Below are 17,234 nucleotides of genomic sequence, written 5' to 3'. Positions count from 1 at the left end.
AGTGACCCTTAAATTCTGAACCATAGATTTTGACCCTAGTGTGGAAACGCTTGTGTGTTGACCCTTATGACCCTTAGATTTTTACCTTTGTTACCCTTACAATCGGAACCTTGAATTTTGATCCTTATATTCAGGCCCCTGTACTTTCACTCTCATGACCCTTAGAATTTGACCATTGTGACTCTTCAATTTGAAACCTTAGAATTTTACCCTTATATTCAGACAATTGTCGCTTGACTCTTATGACCATTGAATTTTGACCCTTGCGACCCTAAAATTTTGAACTTTCGATTTTTACTTTGATATTCAGACCCTTGTATTTTGAGACTTATGGTCCTTAGATTTTGACCCTTGCCATCCTTAAATTTTGCACTTATGATTTTGACTTCGATATTCAGACCACTGTATTTTGGATCCTTATTACCCTTAGAATTTGAGCCGTGTGACCCTTCCATTTGAAACTTTAAAATTTGATCCTCGTATTCAGACAATTGTCATTTGAATTTTATGACCCTTAAATTTTGACCCTTGTGATCCTTAAAATCGAAACCTTGGATTTTTACTCTTATATTCAAGCCCTTGTACTTTGATCCTCATGACCCTCAGAATTTGACACTTGTGAGTTTCAAATTTGGAGCCTTAAAATTTGACCCTTTCACTCCGACGATTGTCGTTTGACTCTTATGACCCTTAAATTTTGACCCTTGCGGCCCTTATATTTTGAACATTCGATTTTGTTTTTGCTATTCAGACTCTTGTATTGTGACCTTATGACTCTTAGATTTGTAAATTCTGAAACTTGGATTTTAACTCACATCGCGTGAGTTGTGCCAAAAGGTCGTATAAAAATTTATTTTGATTTTCCCGAAAATTTGAATTTAAAATTTTTTGAAAATCCGGGCCAAAAGATCGTATAAACACTTTCCCAGGGAATTTGAAATCTCCATGTTTCAGGTGATTCTGGGTCATTTGAGCTCATCTTTTTGAAGCAAAATTTTTGATTTTTTATACAAGGAATTCAAAAATTTTTGAATTCGGGCCAAAAGGTCGTATAAACACTTTCTCAAGGAATATGAAATCTGCACGTTTTGGATGATTCTGAGTCATCTGAGCCCAATTTTACAAGACAATTTCTTTATTTTTTTATCCGTCATTTATCAATTTTTCGAAACTTTGAGCCAAAAGGTTGTATAAACATCCCCTCGGAGAAGAGTAAATCTTCACGTTACTGATGGTTCTAAGTCATCTGAGCGTAACTTTTCAAGAAAAATTGTTCGCTGTCAAATCTCAAAACTGACAGTCAATTCGGGGATTTGTCCAAATTGAGCCAAAAGATTGTATAAACTATCCCTTTGGGAGTAGAAAATCTCCAAGTTTCAGATGAGTGACTTATTTCGATGTAACTTTTTCAGACATATTTTTTGGTTTACACAGAGGGAATTGAGTTTTTTTTACGAAAACAGCGTATTCCCGTTTTTTGAGGGATTAATAAATATTCATGCTTAGATACGATCACTGGACTAAAGTTTAAAAAAATCTCCTAATTCTTTTCAAACAGACCAAAACGATGTTCCGAAAAATTAGGTTCAAATGACCGAGAAATATCTGAAACGTGGAAATTTATTATTCCTTACGAAAGTATTTATTATTTATTATTCCCTATACGCCCGGTTTATCTGAATTTTCAAAAAATTTAAAAATTCCCTGTAAAAAAATTGAATAATCTGTTTCGTAAAATTGGGCTCAGATGACTCAGAATCATTCAACACGTGGAGATTTCGAATTCCCTGGAAAACTGTTCATTAGACCTTTCGGCTCAAATTTCAAAAAAATTGAAAAAATTTCGCGTACAAAAATGAAAAAATTGGTCTTGTAAAATTGGACTGAGATGGTTCGGAATCATCCAAAACGTGGAGATTTAATATCCCCTGAGAAATTGTTTATACGACCTTTTGGTTCACATTTTCAAAAAATTAAAAAGAATTCCCTGTAAAAAAATGAAAAAATTCAACACATGACTCAGAATGACTCAGATGACTCAGAATAATCCAAAACGTGGAGATTTAATATCCCCTGAGAAATTGTTTATACGACCTTTTGGTTCACATTTTCAAAAAATTAAAAAGAATTCCCTGTAAAAAAATGAAAAAATTCAACACATGACTCAGAATGACTCAGATGACTCAGAATAATCCAAAACGTGGAGATTTAATATCCCCTGAGAAATTGTTTATACGACCTTTTGGTTCACATTTTCAAAAAATTAAAAAGAATTCCCTGTAAAAAAATGAAAAAATTCAACACATGACTCAGAATGACTCAGATGACTCAGAATAATCCAAAACGTGGAGATTTAATATCCCCTGAGAAATTGTTTATACGACCTTTTGGTTCACATTTTCAAAAAATTAAAAAGAATTCCCTGTAAAAAAATGAAAAAATTCAACACATGACTCAGAATGACTCAGATGACTCAGAATAATCCAAAACGTGGAGATTTAATATCCCCTGAGAAATTGTTTATACGACCTTTTGGTTCACATTTTCAAAAAATTAAAAAGAATTCCCTGTAAAAAAATGAAAAAATTCAACACATGACTCAGAATGACTCAGATGACTCAGAATAATCCAAAACGTGGAGATTTCATATTTCCTGAGAGTGTCCTTTTCGTCCTTGTAAAAATTGAAAATTTGGTTTCGAAAAGATCGGCTCAGACGACTCAGAATCATCTGAAAGGTGGAGATTTCATATCCCCTGGAAAAGTGTTTATACGACATTTGGCACAAATTTCCGAGAAAATGAAAAAGAAATGGTTATACGACCTTTTAGCACAACTCACCCAATGTAAAAGTCAATATCCAAGCTTCAGAATTTAAAGGTCACAAATGTTGAATTCGAAGGGTCATAGAGGTCGAAATCTAAGAATCGTAAGGGTCAAAATACAAGGGTCTAAATACCAAAGTCAAAATCCAAAGTTAAGAATGTAAGGGTCACAAGGGTAAAAATCTAAGGATCATAAGGGTCAAAATACAAGGGTCTAAATACCAAAGTCAAAATCCAAAGTTAAGAATGTAAGGGTCACAAGGGTAAAAATCTAAGGATCATAAGGGTCAAAATACAAGGGTCTAAATACCAAAGTCAAAATCCAAAGTTAAGAATGTAAGGGTCACAAGGGTAAAAATCTAAGGATCATAAGGGTCAAAATACAAGGGTCTAAATACCAAAGTCAAAATCCAAAGTTAAGAATGTAAGGGTCACAAGGGTAAAAATCTAAGGATCATAAGGGTCAAAATACAAGGGTCTAAATACCAAAGTCAAAATCCAAAGTTAAGAATGTAAGGGTCACAAGGGTAAAAATCTAAGGATCATAAGGGTCAAAATACAAGGGTCTAAATACCAAAGTCAAAATCCAAAGTTAAGAATGTAAGGGTCACAAGGGTAAAAATCTAAGGATCATAAGGGTCAAAATACAAGGGTCTAAATACCAAAGTCAAAATCCAAAGTTAAGAATGTAAGGGTCACAAGGGTAAAAATCTAAGGATCATAAGGGTCAAAATACAAGGGTCTAAATACCAAAGTCAAAATCCAAAGTTAAGAATGTAAGGGTCACAAGGGTAAAAATCTAAGGATCATAAGGGTCAAAATAAAGGGATCTGAAAATCAAACCCAAAATCGAAGATTCAAAATTGTAGGGTTGTAAGGGTAAAATTTGAAGGTTATGAGAGTCAAACGACAATTGTCTGAATATAAGGTTCAAATTTTAAGGTTTCAAATTGAAGGATCACAAGGGCGAAATTCTAAGGGTCATGAGCGTCAAAGTAGAAGGGCTTGAATATAAAGGTCAAAATCCAAGGTTTCGATTGTAAAGGTTACAAGGGTCAAAACGTAAGCATCTGAATACAAGAGTCAAAACGTAAGGTTCAAAATTGAAGGGTCACAAGGGTTAAAATCCATGGTTCAAAATTTAAGGGTCACAAAGGTAAAAAACTAACGGTCAAAATACAAGGTCAAACTCTAAAGGTCAAAATCTACGGTTCAAAATCTAAGGGTCACAAGGGTCAAATGGACGGGTCAAAATTAATGGTTTATCTTGAAGTAATTAGTATTAATTAAGGAAAGGTAAATGAAGATTCAAATAACAAATGTATTTTAATCAGTGTACATGTCAGTACTTCAACGTTCGATGAACGAATATCAATCAATAAGCCCAATCAACAACCCCTTGACAACCAAACATCCACCTATCGCTCAATTCGCTCTCTTCAACACTTCCCCTCGATATGTGGATTATTTCAATTTTTAATTTAATGAAATTCCCAGAATCTCGAGACATTGCTGATGCTTAGGTCTCGCCAGTACCTTGGTCAGAATATCAGCCCCCATCTCGTTCGTAGATACATATTCCAACTTTGGACCAGTGCTGCTGACGATGTCCCTCACAGCATGATGTTTCACGTCGATGTGTTTTGTTCGATTGTGAAAAACAGGGTTCTTAGCCAATTTCAGAGCCCCATTGTTGTCACACATCAATTTTCCTTTGGCAAGGTTCTCAAAACTCAACTCGACCAGAAAACGCTGCAGATATACAGCCTCCTTAGCAGCCTCGTTCAGTGCCATGTATTCAGCCTCCGTTGACGATAAAGCAACTGTCCTTTGCTTTTTAGACTCCCAGGAAATTGTACATCCTCCCAGAATAAATGCAAATCCAGTGTATGATTTCCGATCATGAACGCAGTTCGCCCAGTCAGCATCCACGTACCCCAGCAATGGTGCTGATGTCTTTCTGTACTTCAACCCAACGTCTCGTGTGCCATTCAAGTATCTGAGTACCCTTTTTGCAGCAATCCAATGGGTTTGATCGTAGCAGGAATTGTATTGACTGAGATAACTCACAGCGTGACTGATATCTGGCCTTGTGCATACAGAGAGATATATTAATGATCCCACACGTTCTCTGTACTGTAGATCCTTCCATTTTTCGAGCTCTGAACTGTCTTCACATTTCGTTGGTCTCGTTCCCAGTTCAATTGGAGTAGTTACGGATTTGGAGTCCTTCATTCCGAATTTCTCAAGAATGTCATTCAAGTAGCCCCTCTGAGTCATGGTTATTTCTCCTTGGTTTCTTGAAAATCCGATCCCCAAGCAATATTTCACGTTTCCGAGATTCTTGAATTCGAAAACTCCTGATAACTGTCTCTCAAAATTTTTGATCATTTTCTCATGTTTCGATACGACCAGAATGTCGTCTACATAAATGGCAACAATGAATATTTCTTCCCCTCGTCCCAAATAGAATACACAAGGGTCATTCTTCGATTGAGTTAGTCCAAAACGATTCAATTCTTGACATAATGTCTCGTACCAACTCCTCCCAGCCTGACGTAATCTGTACAGGGCCTTCTTCATCTCACAAACTTGATCCCCTTTTTGGAATTTCTGAAGCATAATTCTCGTTTTTCTATGTATTTCACTCCCTTCAGGTTCTGTTCTGAGAATTTTCTTCATGATTTTTTCTGAGCACTCTGGTACTTCCATGGAAATCTTCTCATGTAAAATCCCATTCAAATATGCAGTAGTCACGTCGAATTGTTTTATTTCCAGTTCATATTGTGCTGCAATTGACGTGATCATTCGTATGGAATTTTGTCGTGCCACTGGAGCGAAGATCTCGTTGTAGTCTATGCCGGGACGTTGAGTGAAACCCCTTGCTACAATTCTCGCCTTCCTTTTCTTCAAAGTTCCATCAGTATTGTATTTGTTTCTCAGGACACTACGACTTCCTACAATTTTTGCTTTTGCTGGCCGATAGACTAAGTTCCAAGTATCATTCCTGATGATGGATTTCATTTCTGATGCCATTGCCTCCAGCCATTCCTCTGAGTCTTGTCCCTCCAATGCCTCTTTCAGTGGGATTTCTGCGAGTCCTGCAATCTCATCTGCTTCCTCACCAACTTCTTCAGCAGCCTCCACGAGATGATAATTCAGCCTCGGTCTTCCCCTGAGTCCAGTGAGTATTTTACCAGGTCTTCCCCTTCCTCTCTTCATTTGTGGAACTGGCTCTAGAACTGGCTCATGATTTTGTTGAACGTCAACGCCGGGTCCACGTTCAACATGACGATTCCCAGGTTCAACTCTGCCATTCAGATCTCCACCATCATGGTCTGAATCACGTTGAATCTCTTCCTCGTAGTCACTTTCTTCCTCTTCAGCGTCAAACCAGTCATCGAGCTCTTCCTCATCCCTGGTAATAGTTTCTCTTGTAACAGGATTCATCATGAATTCAACGTCTCTTCCCTCTCGATTCTCCTTGGATCCCCCAGCAGCATCAGTAGTTTTTGGATTCATCCTCGAATTGATTCTGGACTCGTTCAGGAATTTCACATTTCTCGTCATATCAATTCGTCTCTCCTCAGGAATCCAAACTCTGTATGCCTTCGACTTCTCCGAGTATCCAACAAAGATCTCCTTTGTAGATCGAGCATCAAATTTTCCAGGGTTCTGCTGCCTCTTGCGAGTGTAGACACTGCAACCAAATTCACGAAAATACGATACGTTCGGTATTTTCCCAGTCCACAGCTCATGTGCAGTCTTCCCATCCAATGCTCTTGAGGGACATCTGTTTCTTGTGTAGTTGGCAGTATGGATGGCCTCTCCCCAAAACGATGATGGTGAACTGTATCGTATCAGCATACACCTGGCCATTTCAACTAATGTACGATTTCTTCTTTCAGCCAGTCCATTTTGTTGTGGTGTATGTGTTACAGTCAATCTTCTTCCTATCCCATTCTTCTTCAGGAACTCATCAAAATTGTTATTAATATATTCCTTGCCATTATCAGATTGTAGATATTTGATTTTCTCTCCAGTCTGATTCTCAGCAAATGCTTTGTATTCTGTGAAAGCATTAAAAACGTCACTTTTCGATTGTATCAAACGTACTTACACCATCCAGAGTACTCGTCGATAAAAGTTACAAAATATTTGGCCTTCCCATTCGATTCAACTCGTGCAGGTCCCCAGACATCTGAATGAATGATCTCCAATAATTTCGATGATTTTTCTTCTCTTATTGGAAATGGAGATTTCGTCATTTTTCCCAGAATACATATCTCACAGTCCAAATTTTCTTTCGACTCTTCAAGTTCAAGCCCCTTAATTTTTCCTTTCTTGTGACCTTCTTGAAGATCCCTGTAGTTCAGGTGTCCCATTCTTCTGTGCCATAATTCTTTTGCACTCAATTTGGATGTATTCGTTTCAATTTTCTCTGCAGAGTTACATTCATCAAATTTCTCTTTCACCAAATATAATTCATTTGATCTTCTAGCCTTGAGAATTACTTTCTCATCCTTATTAACAATTGTGGCTGAATTGTTATCAAAAATTACTTTGCATCCCTGATCTGTGATTTTTCCAACTGATAATAAATTAATTCTCAAGTCCGGAACATCCCACATTCTTCAGGTTCACATTTTTGATATTTCCCTCAAGTTCAGAAGTCAGCTTCACAGTGCCTTTTCCAACAATTTCCGTTGACACGTCGCTGGCTAGGTTCAATTTTCCACAGTTGTTTTTGTTCAATTCAGTAAAATTCTCTTCATTCTTCCATAAATGTGATGTGCAACCGCTGTCTAAACACCACTCACTTCTGTTATGCATCAAGACTCCTCCCCATGCTGTTTCTCCCACCGATTCTTCACATCTGGCATAAAAACTCTCAGTTTCTGCATTATTTGCTTTATTTGAATTTTTACCATTTTCTGGACACTTTGCGGCCCAATATCCTTTCTTGTGACAGCGGTGGCACTTGTAGGGGAAAGATTTCTTCTCATTAGAATCTCCATCTCCTCTTGATTTCTGATAATTCTTTTTTGACTCAAATTTCTTCTTAGCTAACATAGCATCTTGAGTAGTACCCTGAGACTCACTTCTCTTCCCACCATTTATTGCCAAAATTTTTACACGTAAATCCTCTGGATCAGGTAATGTATCTCGAGATTCCATGGTACAGCGAAAGACTTCAAAACTCTGTGGAAGACTTTGCAATAACATAATCACCAATAATTCTGGATTTACCTCGATTTCCATGTTAAGTAATTTATCGACAATATCAAAGAAATCATTCATATGATCTCGAACATCCCCATTCCCCTCCAGTTTCATTACTGTCAGTTTCTTCAGCAACGTTGATTTCCTCTGTGGTCCCTTTGATTGGTAAATTGCATTTAGCTTGTCCCACATCTGTTTCGAGGTCACGCAGTTCTTGACTTGTTTTAATTCCGCCGGGCTGATGTTCAGTATGATGTCGGATTTCGCTTTTTTATCATTTACCTCCCAAACTCTAACAGCTTCACGTGATGCTGCACCATCCTCCAACGCTGGTTTCACTATTTCTCCAGATACATACCCCCATTCATCAAATTTAACGAGTAATGCTTCTACCTGAATTTTCCAAGTGTCATAATTATCTTTTTGTAGTGTTTCTATCTTTGCTGATCCGTACGTCGCCATTTCTTCAGGTTCAGAAAATTCTTGCGTGTACTTCCCTCAGCTTCTTCAATTCCACCGTTTCTATCTTCCTTTTATTTGAGTCGTGAGACTAGGCTCATAACCTCTTGAAGTAATTAGCAGTTATAAAGAAAGATAAACGAGATATTCAATTGATAAATGTATTTTCTATGAAGATACATGTAAATATTTCAATGTTCAATTAACGAATGTTAATTGATAATTAATCAACAACCCTTGACAACCAAACATCCACCTATCGTTCTATTCTCTTCAACAGAGATGATTTGCGATCGATATAGACTATTGGGAGGATTCTAAATTCATTTTCCACGTTTTTCGTCTTCTTCTCCCTTAAATTGACCTCTCAGGCTTAAAGGACCAAGAGACCGTGGAGCGCGCACTATGTGACGAATTCATCGTCTTCAAATTTCCCGGGTGAGAACTAACCAACTTCATGCCTATGCGATTAACCAATGAGGAATCTGTCTTACGAATTTCGAGATATTTCGACTCTAACGATGTTCATTTATGTGTATGACCTTTCATAAATAGGATTCCAAACTTCTAGGTGCAAGCGTATGGCGATCGCCCCCCCCCCCCAAATATGAAATAAACATTTTTTTTCTAGTTCACAAAATCACCGGATCGCAAAATCTCCTTCTATGGGGTTATTTTCCATCCTCCTCTATTTTTTAATATTTATTCCATTCTTCTAGGTGCAAGCGTATGCCGGTCACTTCCCCCCATCCCCCGAAAATTTGAGATAAACATTTTTTTCTTGTTTAAAACATCAAGGGATCGCAAAATTCCCGTCAATGGGGTCGTTTTCCACCCTCCTCTATTTTTTAAAATTTATTCCATTCTTCTAGGTGTAAGCGTATGGGGGTCACTCCTCCCCCCCCCCAAATTTGAAATAAACATTTTTTCCTTGTCTAAAACATCACTGGATCGCAAAATTCCCTTCCACTGGGTCGTTTCCATCCTCCTCTATTTTTTAAAATTTATTCCAAACTTCTAGGTGCCAGCATATGGTGAATACCCCCCCCCCCCCGCCCCGCCATGCCCCACAAAATTAAAGAGAAAAACTTTATAATAATTTCAATTATCTAAATAATTTAAAAAAAATTGAATCATTCCACGAAATTCGATAATTATTGAATTCATTATTTACTTCGAAAAAGTCACAAAATAATTAAGATCCCAAAGGAATCTGAGCAATAAGATCAATGTACAGTCTTAAATCAAGACTCGTTTAAGGACTAAAAAATCGAGACATTTGGATCTTAAAATAAGACCCGAATTTTAGTAGTGTAGTTGAAGGTTCGATTAATGCTATTCACCCAAAACTTTTGTTTGTATATGATAAAGCATTGAAGAAAATTATTGAGAAAATGCCTGGGACATGCTACACGCCCCGCTATACGAGTCACGAAGGGCTGACCACCACTCAGTGAGTCCTGGTGACAACATAATTTTGATTGCGATGACTAAATGTATTGCATCCCAATGACTCGCTGGGAAAAGTATTGATTGCATTCTATACTAGTGTTATATTCACGCTTCGAGTTGATTTATTCTTCACTCTACATATTGTAACATAGTTTTGTGCCAGTTACATGAAATTTTCAGTTGGTTTTGATTCTGAAAATCGAGTCGTGAGATCTATAAAAGAATACTGTGATCGTTACACAACAAAATTGAACACAATACTAATAAACCTTGACACTCAGAAAATAGTGATAGGGACCGATCGTTTTTCTCTCAGTGCGTAACGCGGAACGATAGTGATGAATGAAAATTTATTTGAGTTCCGTGAAGTGCACACATTCTGAAATTTAAGCCAATGAAAATAATTTACTTCTCTCAAGAAAATATGTTTCAGATATTAGAAATTTTTTTTCTCAGTGTTATATGTATTTGATTTACGGCACCGTCATCCCTCCCCTTGTACATTTGAGAAAAGCTGTCTGTTAATTAAATTGGTTAATGAAATTATTTTAATGAAAGTAAATTGTAGTGTAATGATTCTTTTTAAAGATTGAAAATAATTATTGATAATGGTTGATAAAACTTAATTTGAATAGTATAATAATAGTTGTTAAATTATTTGAATAAACTTGTCAAAATTAAGTTCAGGTGGACCGGATCTGAATCTGATCATTTTCTCTCCACTTGATCCCGTTCAAATCACGATCAAATGCATCAAATCCGAATTTGATCAAATTGGGGTCAGGCAGCCTGACCTCAAGATGAGATCATGACTACCTGATCAGAAGTTGATCTGAGACCGCCTGCAGTTTTTCGGATCCGATCTACTGGAGAGAACTTGGTCAGGTTCTCATCAGGAATCGCCGGATCAGTCGAGCCTTACAAAAACTAGATCACGTTCTAATCGTGCTTCAGGTGAGCCTGAAGCAATTTCCACTCGGGATACTTAATGACGCATCCACCCGCAGACCCGAACCGTCCATACTTTATAATTTTATAACCTAACCATCGGTCCCACAACTATGCCGCGTACTTCCGCAAGTCTGGACAGTCCCCAATTGTTCCTTAGCTCGATTCAAATTCCAATTTATTACTTTATTATTATAATTCCTAATATTTTTAGACTTAACCGTGTTCTGGCGGGACGTTTTCCACCTTCTCTTTTCTACGTCTTTGCCTCAACAGACTACACTCACTCAATAATTGAAAAGATGCATTCCACAAACATGCAAAACAAGTATCAAATTAATTTTTACAATCAAATATAATTTCCAACAATGTTTACACTCCTTTTAATGTTTTATAGAGTATAAATTACAATGAATGAGGTTTGCTATGTGTTATCCACTCGCATTCATGACTTTTATGAGGCTCTCAAATTATTAATCAATAATTGTGTGTGCCCCTAATATTATAACGCATTATGATATTCCGTTAATAGTATACTGCAAAAAATCCTCCAATGTAACTCGGTGAAATACATCACTAACAGAAACCGTCAGTGTAATCTTTACCAAACTTTTACCTCCACGTACCGTCATAAAGATTCTAGAGGAGATGGAGTGCTTGTACCGCTTACCTAAGGGGAAATGCCAATGTTATACCGTCAACCTCAACATGAAATGCAAACAATTGGTTTAATATCTTCTTTCACTATCCAATGTGTTATTTCTGAAAAGCAAAGATCTAACTCTGGTCAGAATTTACGAAATTAATAAAAAACTAGTATTACCCGCCGTCCGGTAACGGCGCTCGGCACGATTCCAATGTCACTCACTCCGTTGCCTGTATCGCTCACCCCGTTACTTGTATTTCGGGATGGACGATGCTTTTAAAAACATCGATTATGGAAGAATCAGTATTTTTGAAAAACATCGATCTTGTAATTCGATGTTTCTGGAAAAAAAACTTCGATTATTAAAAAACTCGATGTTTTTTCTCATTCCACAGGAAACAAAATAAATTGTTAAAATAGTGTATTTCGATATAAGGCCTAAAAAAATTTTCTGGCGAATATGAGCCTGAGTTCAGCCCGAGCCGAAGTGGGGGTTGCAATTCTATGAGCTAGAAAAGTTTTTTAGGCCGTGTGTCGAATAATATTGTTTGCCGCGTAGAATAATAGAAGATATAATGAGTCTAACTTTCACCATTTGCTAATATTTAATTGGATATTTACTTATTTTGTGCGATAATTGCATGAATAATAGCGACTTTCGATCATTTTCGATACCTGTCTCAATGGAAAATTAATAACCGCCGAACTACGGCGAAAGACAAAATCTAATTGGCGTCAAAATTCTTGACATTTTGTTGACGATTTTTGATGAAAATTTTAGATCTTTGAAAAATTAGCTTTCTGAGTAAATCCTGTCAGACTGAAGATAACGTTATATATGGCGTCTCATTTTAAAGGGTTTTTCATGTTCGCTGTGTCGACGAGGGATTTGATAGCTTGAAATTCCGCAGAAATATTGAGGTCAATTTGGAAAAAAAAATGACAAAAACTAGTAATTTAAAAAAAATCATTACTCCCTCAATTATCAATATTTTCCAATTTTTCTTTTTTCAAAATTTTTGTCTAATCTCCACCATTTCAGGAAAAAATTGAGACGAAAATCCCCAGCATCGACTTTTTTGTCCTCGTGATCGTCGTGGACCAGCTCATATTTAAAGTGGTAAATAAAGTGAAATTTTAAAAAAACCATTCCTACATCAAATAATTCATATTGAGAGAAAGAATATATATTAGAATTCATAGTTGTGGAAAAACCAGGTAAGCGGTATTGCCCCCTGAGCGGTACAGGCGCACTCTCCCCTATCGTGCAAAGTAGAAATTTCCGAATGATATACGCATTGTTTATTCCAATCGCCTCATAAATAGAACCAAAATTCCGTAACGTTGGGGTTTGATGTAATACAAGCGACATTAAGCAGCATTTGAATTACGGCCCGATGCAAATTTCATTAGTAGGTCTGGTCGGACATTCGTGCAGTTTGTATCACTTGTATTTTTTCCGTTCTCTCTTTCTCGCTCCACTCCCTTCCCCCCATTGTTTCTTGTTTGCTTGGATTTTGTCACACTGGACATGACCAACAGCAATCACCTGACAAGCCTGGACGGCGATTGGGGCCACGTGTCGGAGACACTGACGAACGGGTTCTTCGGTGAGAATAGCATCGTCGAGATCCCCCGTGTATTCTCCCACTTCGAGAATCTAGTCTGGCTAAATCTGGATAACAATGATATTCAGGATATACCATCAACATCATTACCACCCAACATACGTACAATGAGTGTAAATAATAATTTATTATCGTCATTTCCCCTGAGTATCGGTGACTTACCAGTGATAACGTGGTTATATCTCCGTGGTAATTCAATGAGAATATTAGAATTACCGGATTTCAAGAGTTCAGTGCTGGAATTACTCGACGTATCGGAGAATCTCATTGAGTCAGTGAGATTTCTGACGTCATCGAATGCAACACTACACATCAAAGACCTGAATATATCGAGCAATAAACTGTCAGTGATACCGGCTGATGCATTTCAGTATGTAGAGACACGGAGAATGCATTTGTCATCGAATAACATCAGCTACATAGACGACGAGGCATTCAGGGGATTGGAGAATATTCTTGAATACTTGAATATCGAGAACAATGGCCTAACAAATGTACCAAGTGCGCTTTCAAAGTTGAGAAGAATTGCTTATCTGTACCTGAGTAACAACGATATATACAACATCACCGCTGATGCATTTGACTTATTTGGGAGTAATTTGAGGGCACTGTCGTTATCTAATAATCATTTGGCCTCACTACCGGTTGGAGCACTTGGTAATTGCGGTAGACTTCAGCATCTTAATCTTGGTTATAATAAGATAACACATGTGTTCCCCGGGGATTTTGAGTGGGCTAAGAATCTTGAGATACTACTGCTGAGGAATAATGTGATAGCAAAGTTAAAGTCAGGAACATTCAAAGGGGCTAGGAGATTGAAAGAACTAAGTCTGTCATTCAATCAATTGGCGGAATTGGATAGTCGTGCTTTTATGGGCATCGAGGAGAGTCTGGAAATTCTGGAAATGAGTTTTGCATTTGCTACTGATGTACTACCAAAGGCTGCATTTGCCAGTTTGAAGAATCTACTGTGGCTTGTGCTGGATAATAATAATTTTCACGCCATCGATTCTGATACTTTTTATACGTTTCGACAGTTGAGGTATATCAATCTTGAATCGAACAGATTGCACTATTTACCGGATAAGATATTTCAAGCCGATAGACATCAGGAATTGCGGGATGTTAAGTTCGGGTACAACTTTCTTGAGGCTATACCCGAGGGGACATTTCAAAATCTCACGGAATTGAGATCACTAGATTTAACTGGAAATAGAATTCATTACTTGTCTTCCGGGACAATTGATAATTGTCCGAAATTGGTTACCGTCTCATTGGCGTACAATAGAATATCAGGGATGCATAAAAGCGCACTTCATGGATTGTCCAGTTTGAGGTTTCTCCATCTGGAATTCAATGATCTTACTGCACTGGATTTGGATGCCATTGTCGAGAGTGGGGGACTGGAATTCTCACTCAACGTCTCGTATAATTCAATCTCGGTGATTAATTATGAGTATGGGTTGGCCAATCTTACCAGTCTCGATCTTGCTTGTAATAATATAACTCAGTTGGCGGGGGATATCTATGATGGCCTGCCGAATCTCAGGAGTCTCGACCTTCGGGGGAATTACTTGACTGCTGTACATCCTGGTATGTAGTTTTTTTGATTGATTAGCTTAGTTTAGTATTCATTGGTTTAGTTTTTGCTGGCTTGAGGTCAGCAGTGAAGGGGTAACAAATATTCAGACTTTCAAAGATTTAGAAAATGGCAATAATCTTTTTAAATTGAGATTTTTTCTGTTTTGGGGGGTTAAAATTTTATTTTAGAGACTTTCAATCATCGGATTTTTTAATTAAATTGGGTGAGTGAAATTTGAAAGCATTTATGTAATCTTCGACAGTTTGAGACTTTTATGGATTACGAATTGCCGACACCGTCAGAAAACAATTGAAATTCCATGGACAGTTTAGTGATAATTTTTATGAGAGTGACATTTAATTCGATTTAAGGAAAAAATGATTATGATAAAGAGGATTTTATCAGAACAAATTCGCTGAAGTAATTTAACATCCTTCAGTAGCACCCTCGAAAAGATCGTAAACTTTCATCCTATAACTCATAAAAATAAAAAATTAATCCAGACTTCAGTTTATGGGAAAACATGAAGAAGATATTAATTTGATACGAATTAAAAATTTACTTGATGACTCTAAGCTCACTGAAGTGAATTAATTTCCATTTTTGTCTGCCATTTTTTCATCTTTTCACGTGTATTCTCCAATTTTATCAATTTTTCTAATTAATGGTTCTTAAGGGATATCCTTAAAAAACGGTTTCTCTTACCATTGTCCCCATGTTTCTTATAGATAACGTTCATTATATTCCCCAGCTATTGAAAAAATTTTAACTAGGTGTTATACACAGTTTAGGAGATAAAATTAATGAAATGCGGGCTTCTAGCACACAAGGCAAAGGCCAAACGGGGGTTGTGGGTCCCCCTGACCTCGATGTTTTCATCTTAAGGGGTAACGGAACCGACCACAAAAAGACGTTTACGAAAAACAAGTTTTCTTGGATTCTATGCCATGAGAATCAATGAAACTTTTTCCCCGTATTGAGAGTAGCGAAACGCATCGCTCTCTTCTCATGCTTTTCTTATTTATGCAAAAAAAAAATTGCAAATTATTTAACGCTAAGGACCAGGGCAAGGCTGACGCCATTTTATTTGTAGGAATCTGCCAAGTCATAGTAGAAAAACCGATTTGTTATAGATTTTTCTTAGCCGATGGCTTCTTTCATGAGAAGAGAACGATCGAGTGAGGTCCAAGACAGAGATTTTGAGTACAAAAACGTACTTTTGTTGCGTAATTTTTGTAAAAACTTGTATATGGTGATTGGGTGGTATCCAGGAGGTAACATGACCTTTACAGGGCACCAATTGTAAGAGGGAAGTACTTTTACGAGTCAGAAGATGATGTAGAATGTTTCCATACCATTATTATTTATTTATATCCATTTATTTATATTTTATGGGCTTTTGTACTTTTCACGTACAAAATCCAAAAAACCACGAGAACCTGCAATACCGATAGGGGGGACCCCTAACGTCAGCGTGCGACGGGTTCCGTTACCCCTTAAGAGAAAACGGTTCTTACGGTGTTCTTGAATACAAATCCGTGGTAGATTGATAAATTTTGAATACGGTGATTTTTTTGTAAAATTTTATACTACATTGTTTCTGCGAACTCTAAAAAATGGAAAGTTCCTTAAATCATTTATTATTTGATTTACACAATTAATTAACGAATAATTTCTTATTTGATTCAGTTATTGTTACATTCATCAACAACATATGAAGATGGAAAGACTTATGAGAAAGCAATTATTTAAGTAATTTAGTTTTTTTCCGAAAAACTATAGAAACTAACTTTTGGGTGACATTCTCTTGGGATATACCTTAAGGATATCCAAATACTTCCTTCAAGTTAGCAACTTTTCTTTTCAAATAAAATTTCAATTTTGTTGGCAATCTTGCCATTCCCATACTTTTTCGGATTTTCATTGTTGAGTACATTTTTTCGGGAATTTATTCAATAAATATTGTCAACAATATTTTATTAAAATTCACACTTGACTCACGTTGCTTTAATCTGTAATAACCATACGGCAACAATGTCCATGTGTTCCATATGATCTCATCGATTCGGTCCGAGTAGTCACTTGAGCGGACCGTTGCCAGACGTCTGGAACGCGCGGATTCGAACCACCTAATATGACCATGGTACTGCAATCAAGAAGCTTTTAATGTGGTTGTTTGCAATTATCTATCCGGAAACTTATATTTTTTAATACCGCAGAAAAAACTAGAGAGTATGGTGAACAAAGTCATTTACGCTTATGTGTACGAGAATAGTATATTACGTGCTAAGGCGGAGAAGTGCTGAATTCAACGCTGGTGGAGTACAGGCGCACGAGGCACGTGAGTCGTAGACGAACGGTGCCTCGTGCGCCTGTACTCCACCAGCGTTGAATTCAGCACTCGACGCCGAAGCGCGTATACTATTTTTTATTGCGAAAAGCCCGTGGGGGTTGGGGGTGGGGGCGTGGAGC

The 17,234-nt window shown here is 37.2% G+C and overlaps 1 protein-coding gene across 1 annotated transcript in view; it reads left to right on the top strand.

The window, feature by feature from the left end:
* Positions 1-17,234, top strand: part of LOC107048352 (chaoptin) — a 116,799-nt gene that overhangs the window by 69,841 nt on the left and 29,724 nt on the right. The window contains exon 6 of the mRNA XM_015271494.2: positions 13,095-14,773. Coding sequence (XP_015126980.1) covers positions 13,095-14,773 — 1,679 coding nt within the window. The remainder of the gene's footprint in view (positions 1-13,094; positions 14,774-17,234) is intronic.

This window comes from Diachasma alloeum, unplaced genomic scaffold (genome assembly GCF_001412515.2).
Source record: "Diachasma alloeum isolate Michigan unplaced genomic scaffold, Dall2.0 Dall_scaffold_00187, whole genome shotgun sequence".
Taxonomy (NCBI): Eukaryota; Metazoa; Arthropoda; class Insecta; order Hymenoptera; family Braconidae; genus Diachasma; species Diachasma alloeum.
Note: the sequence above shows the minus strand (reverse complement) of the source record. Positions and strands in the feature narration are given on the sequence as shown.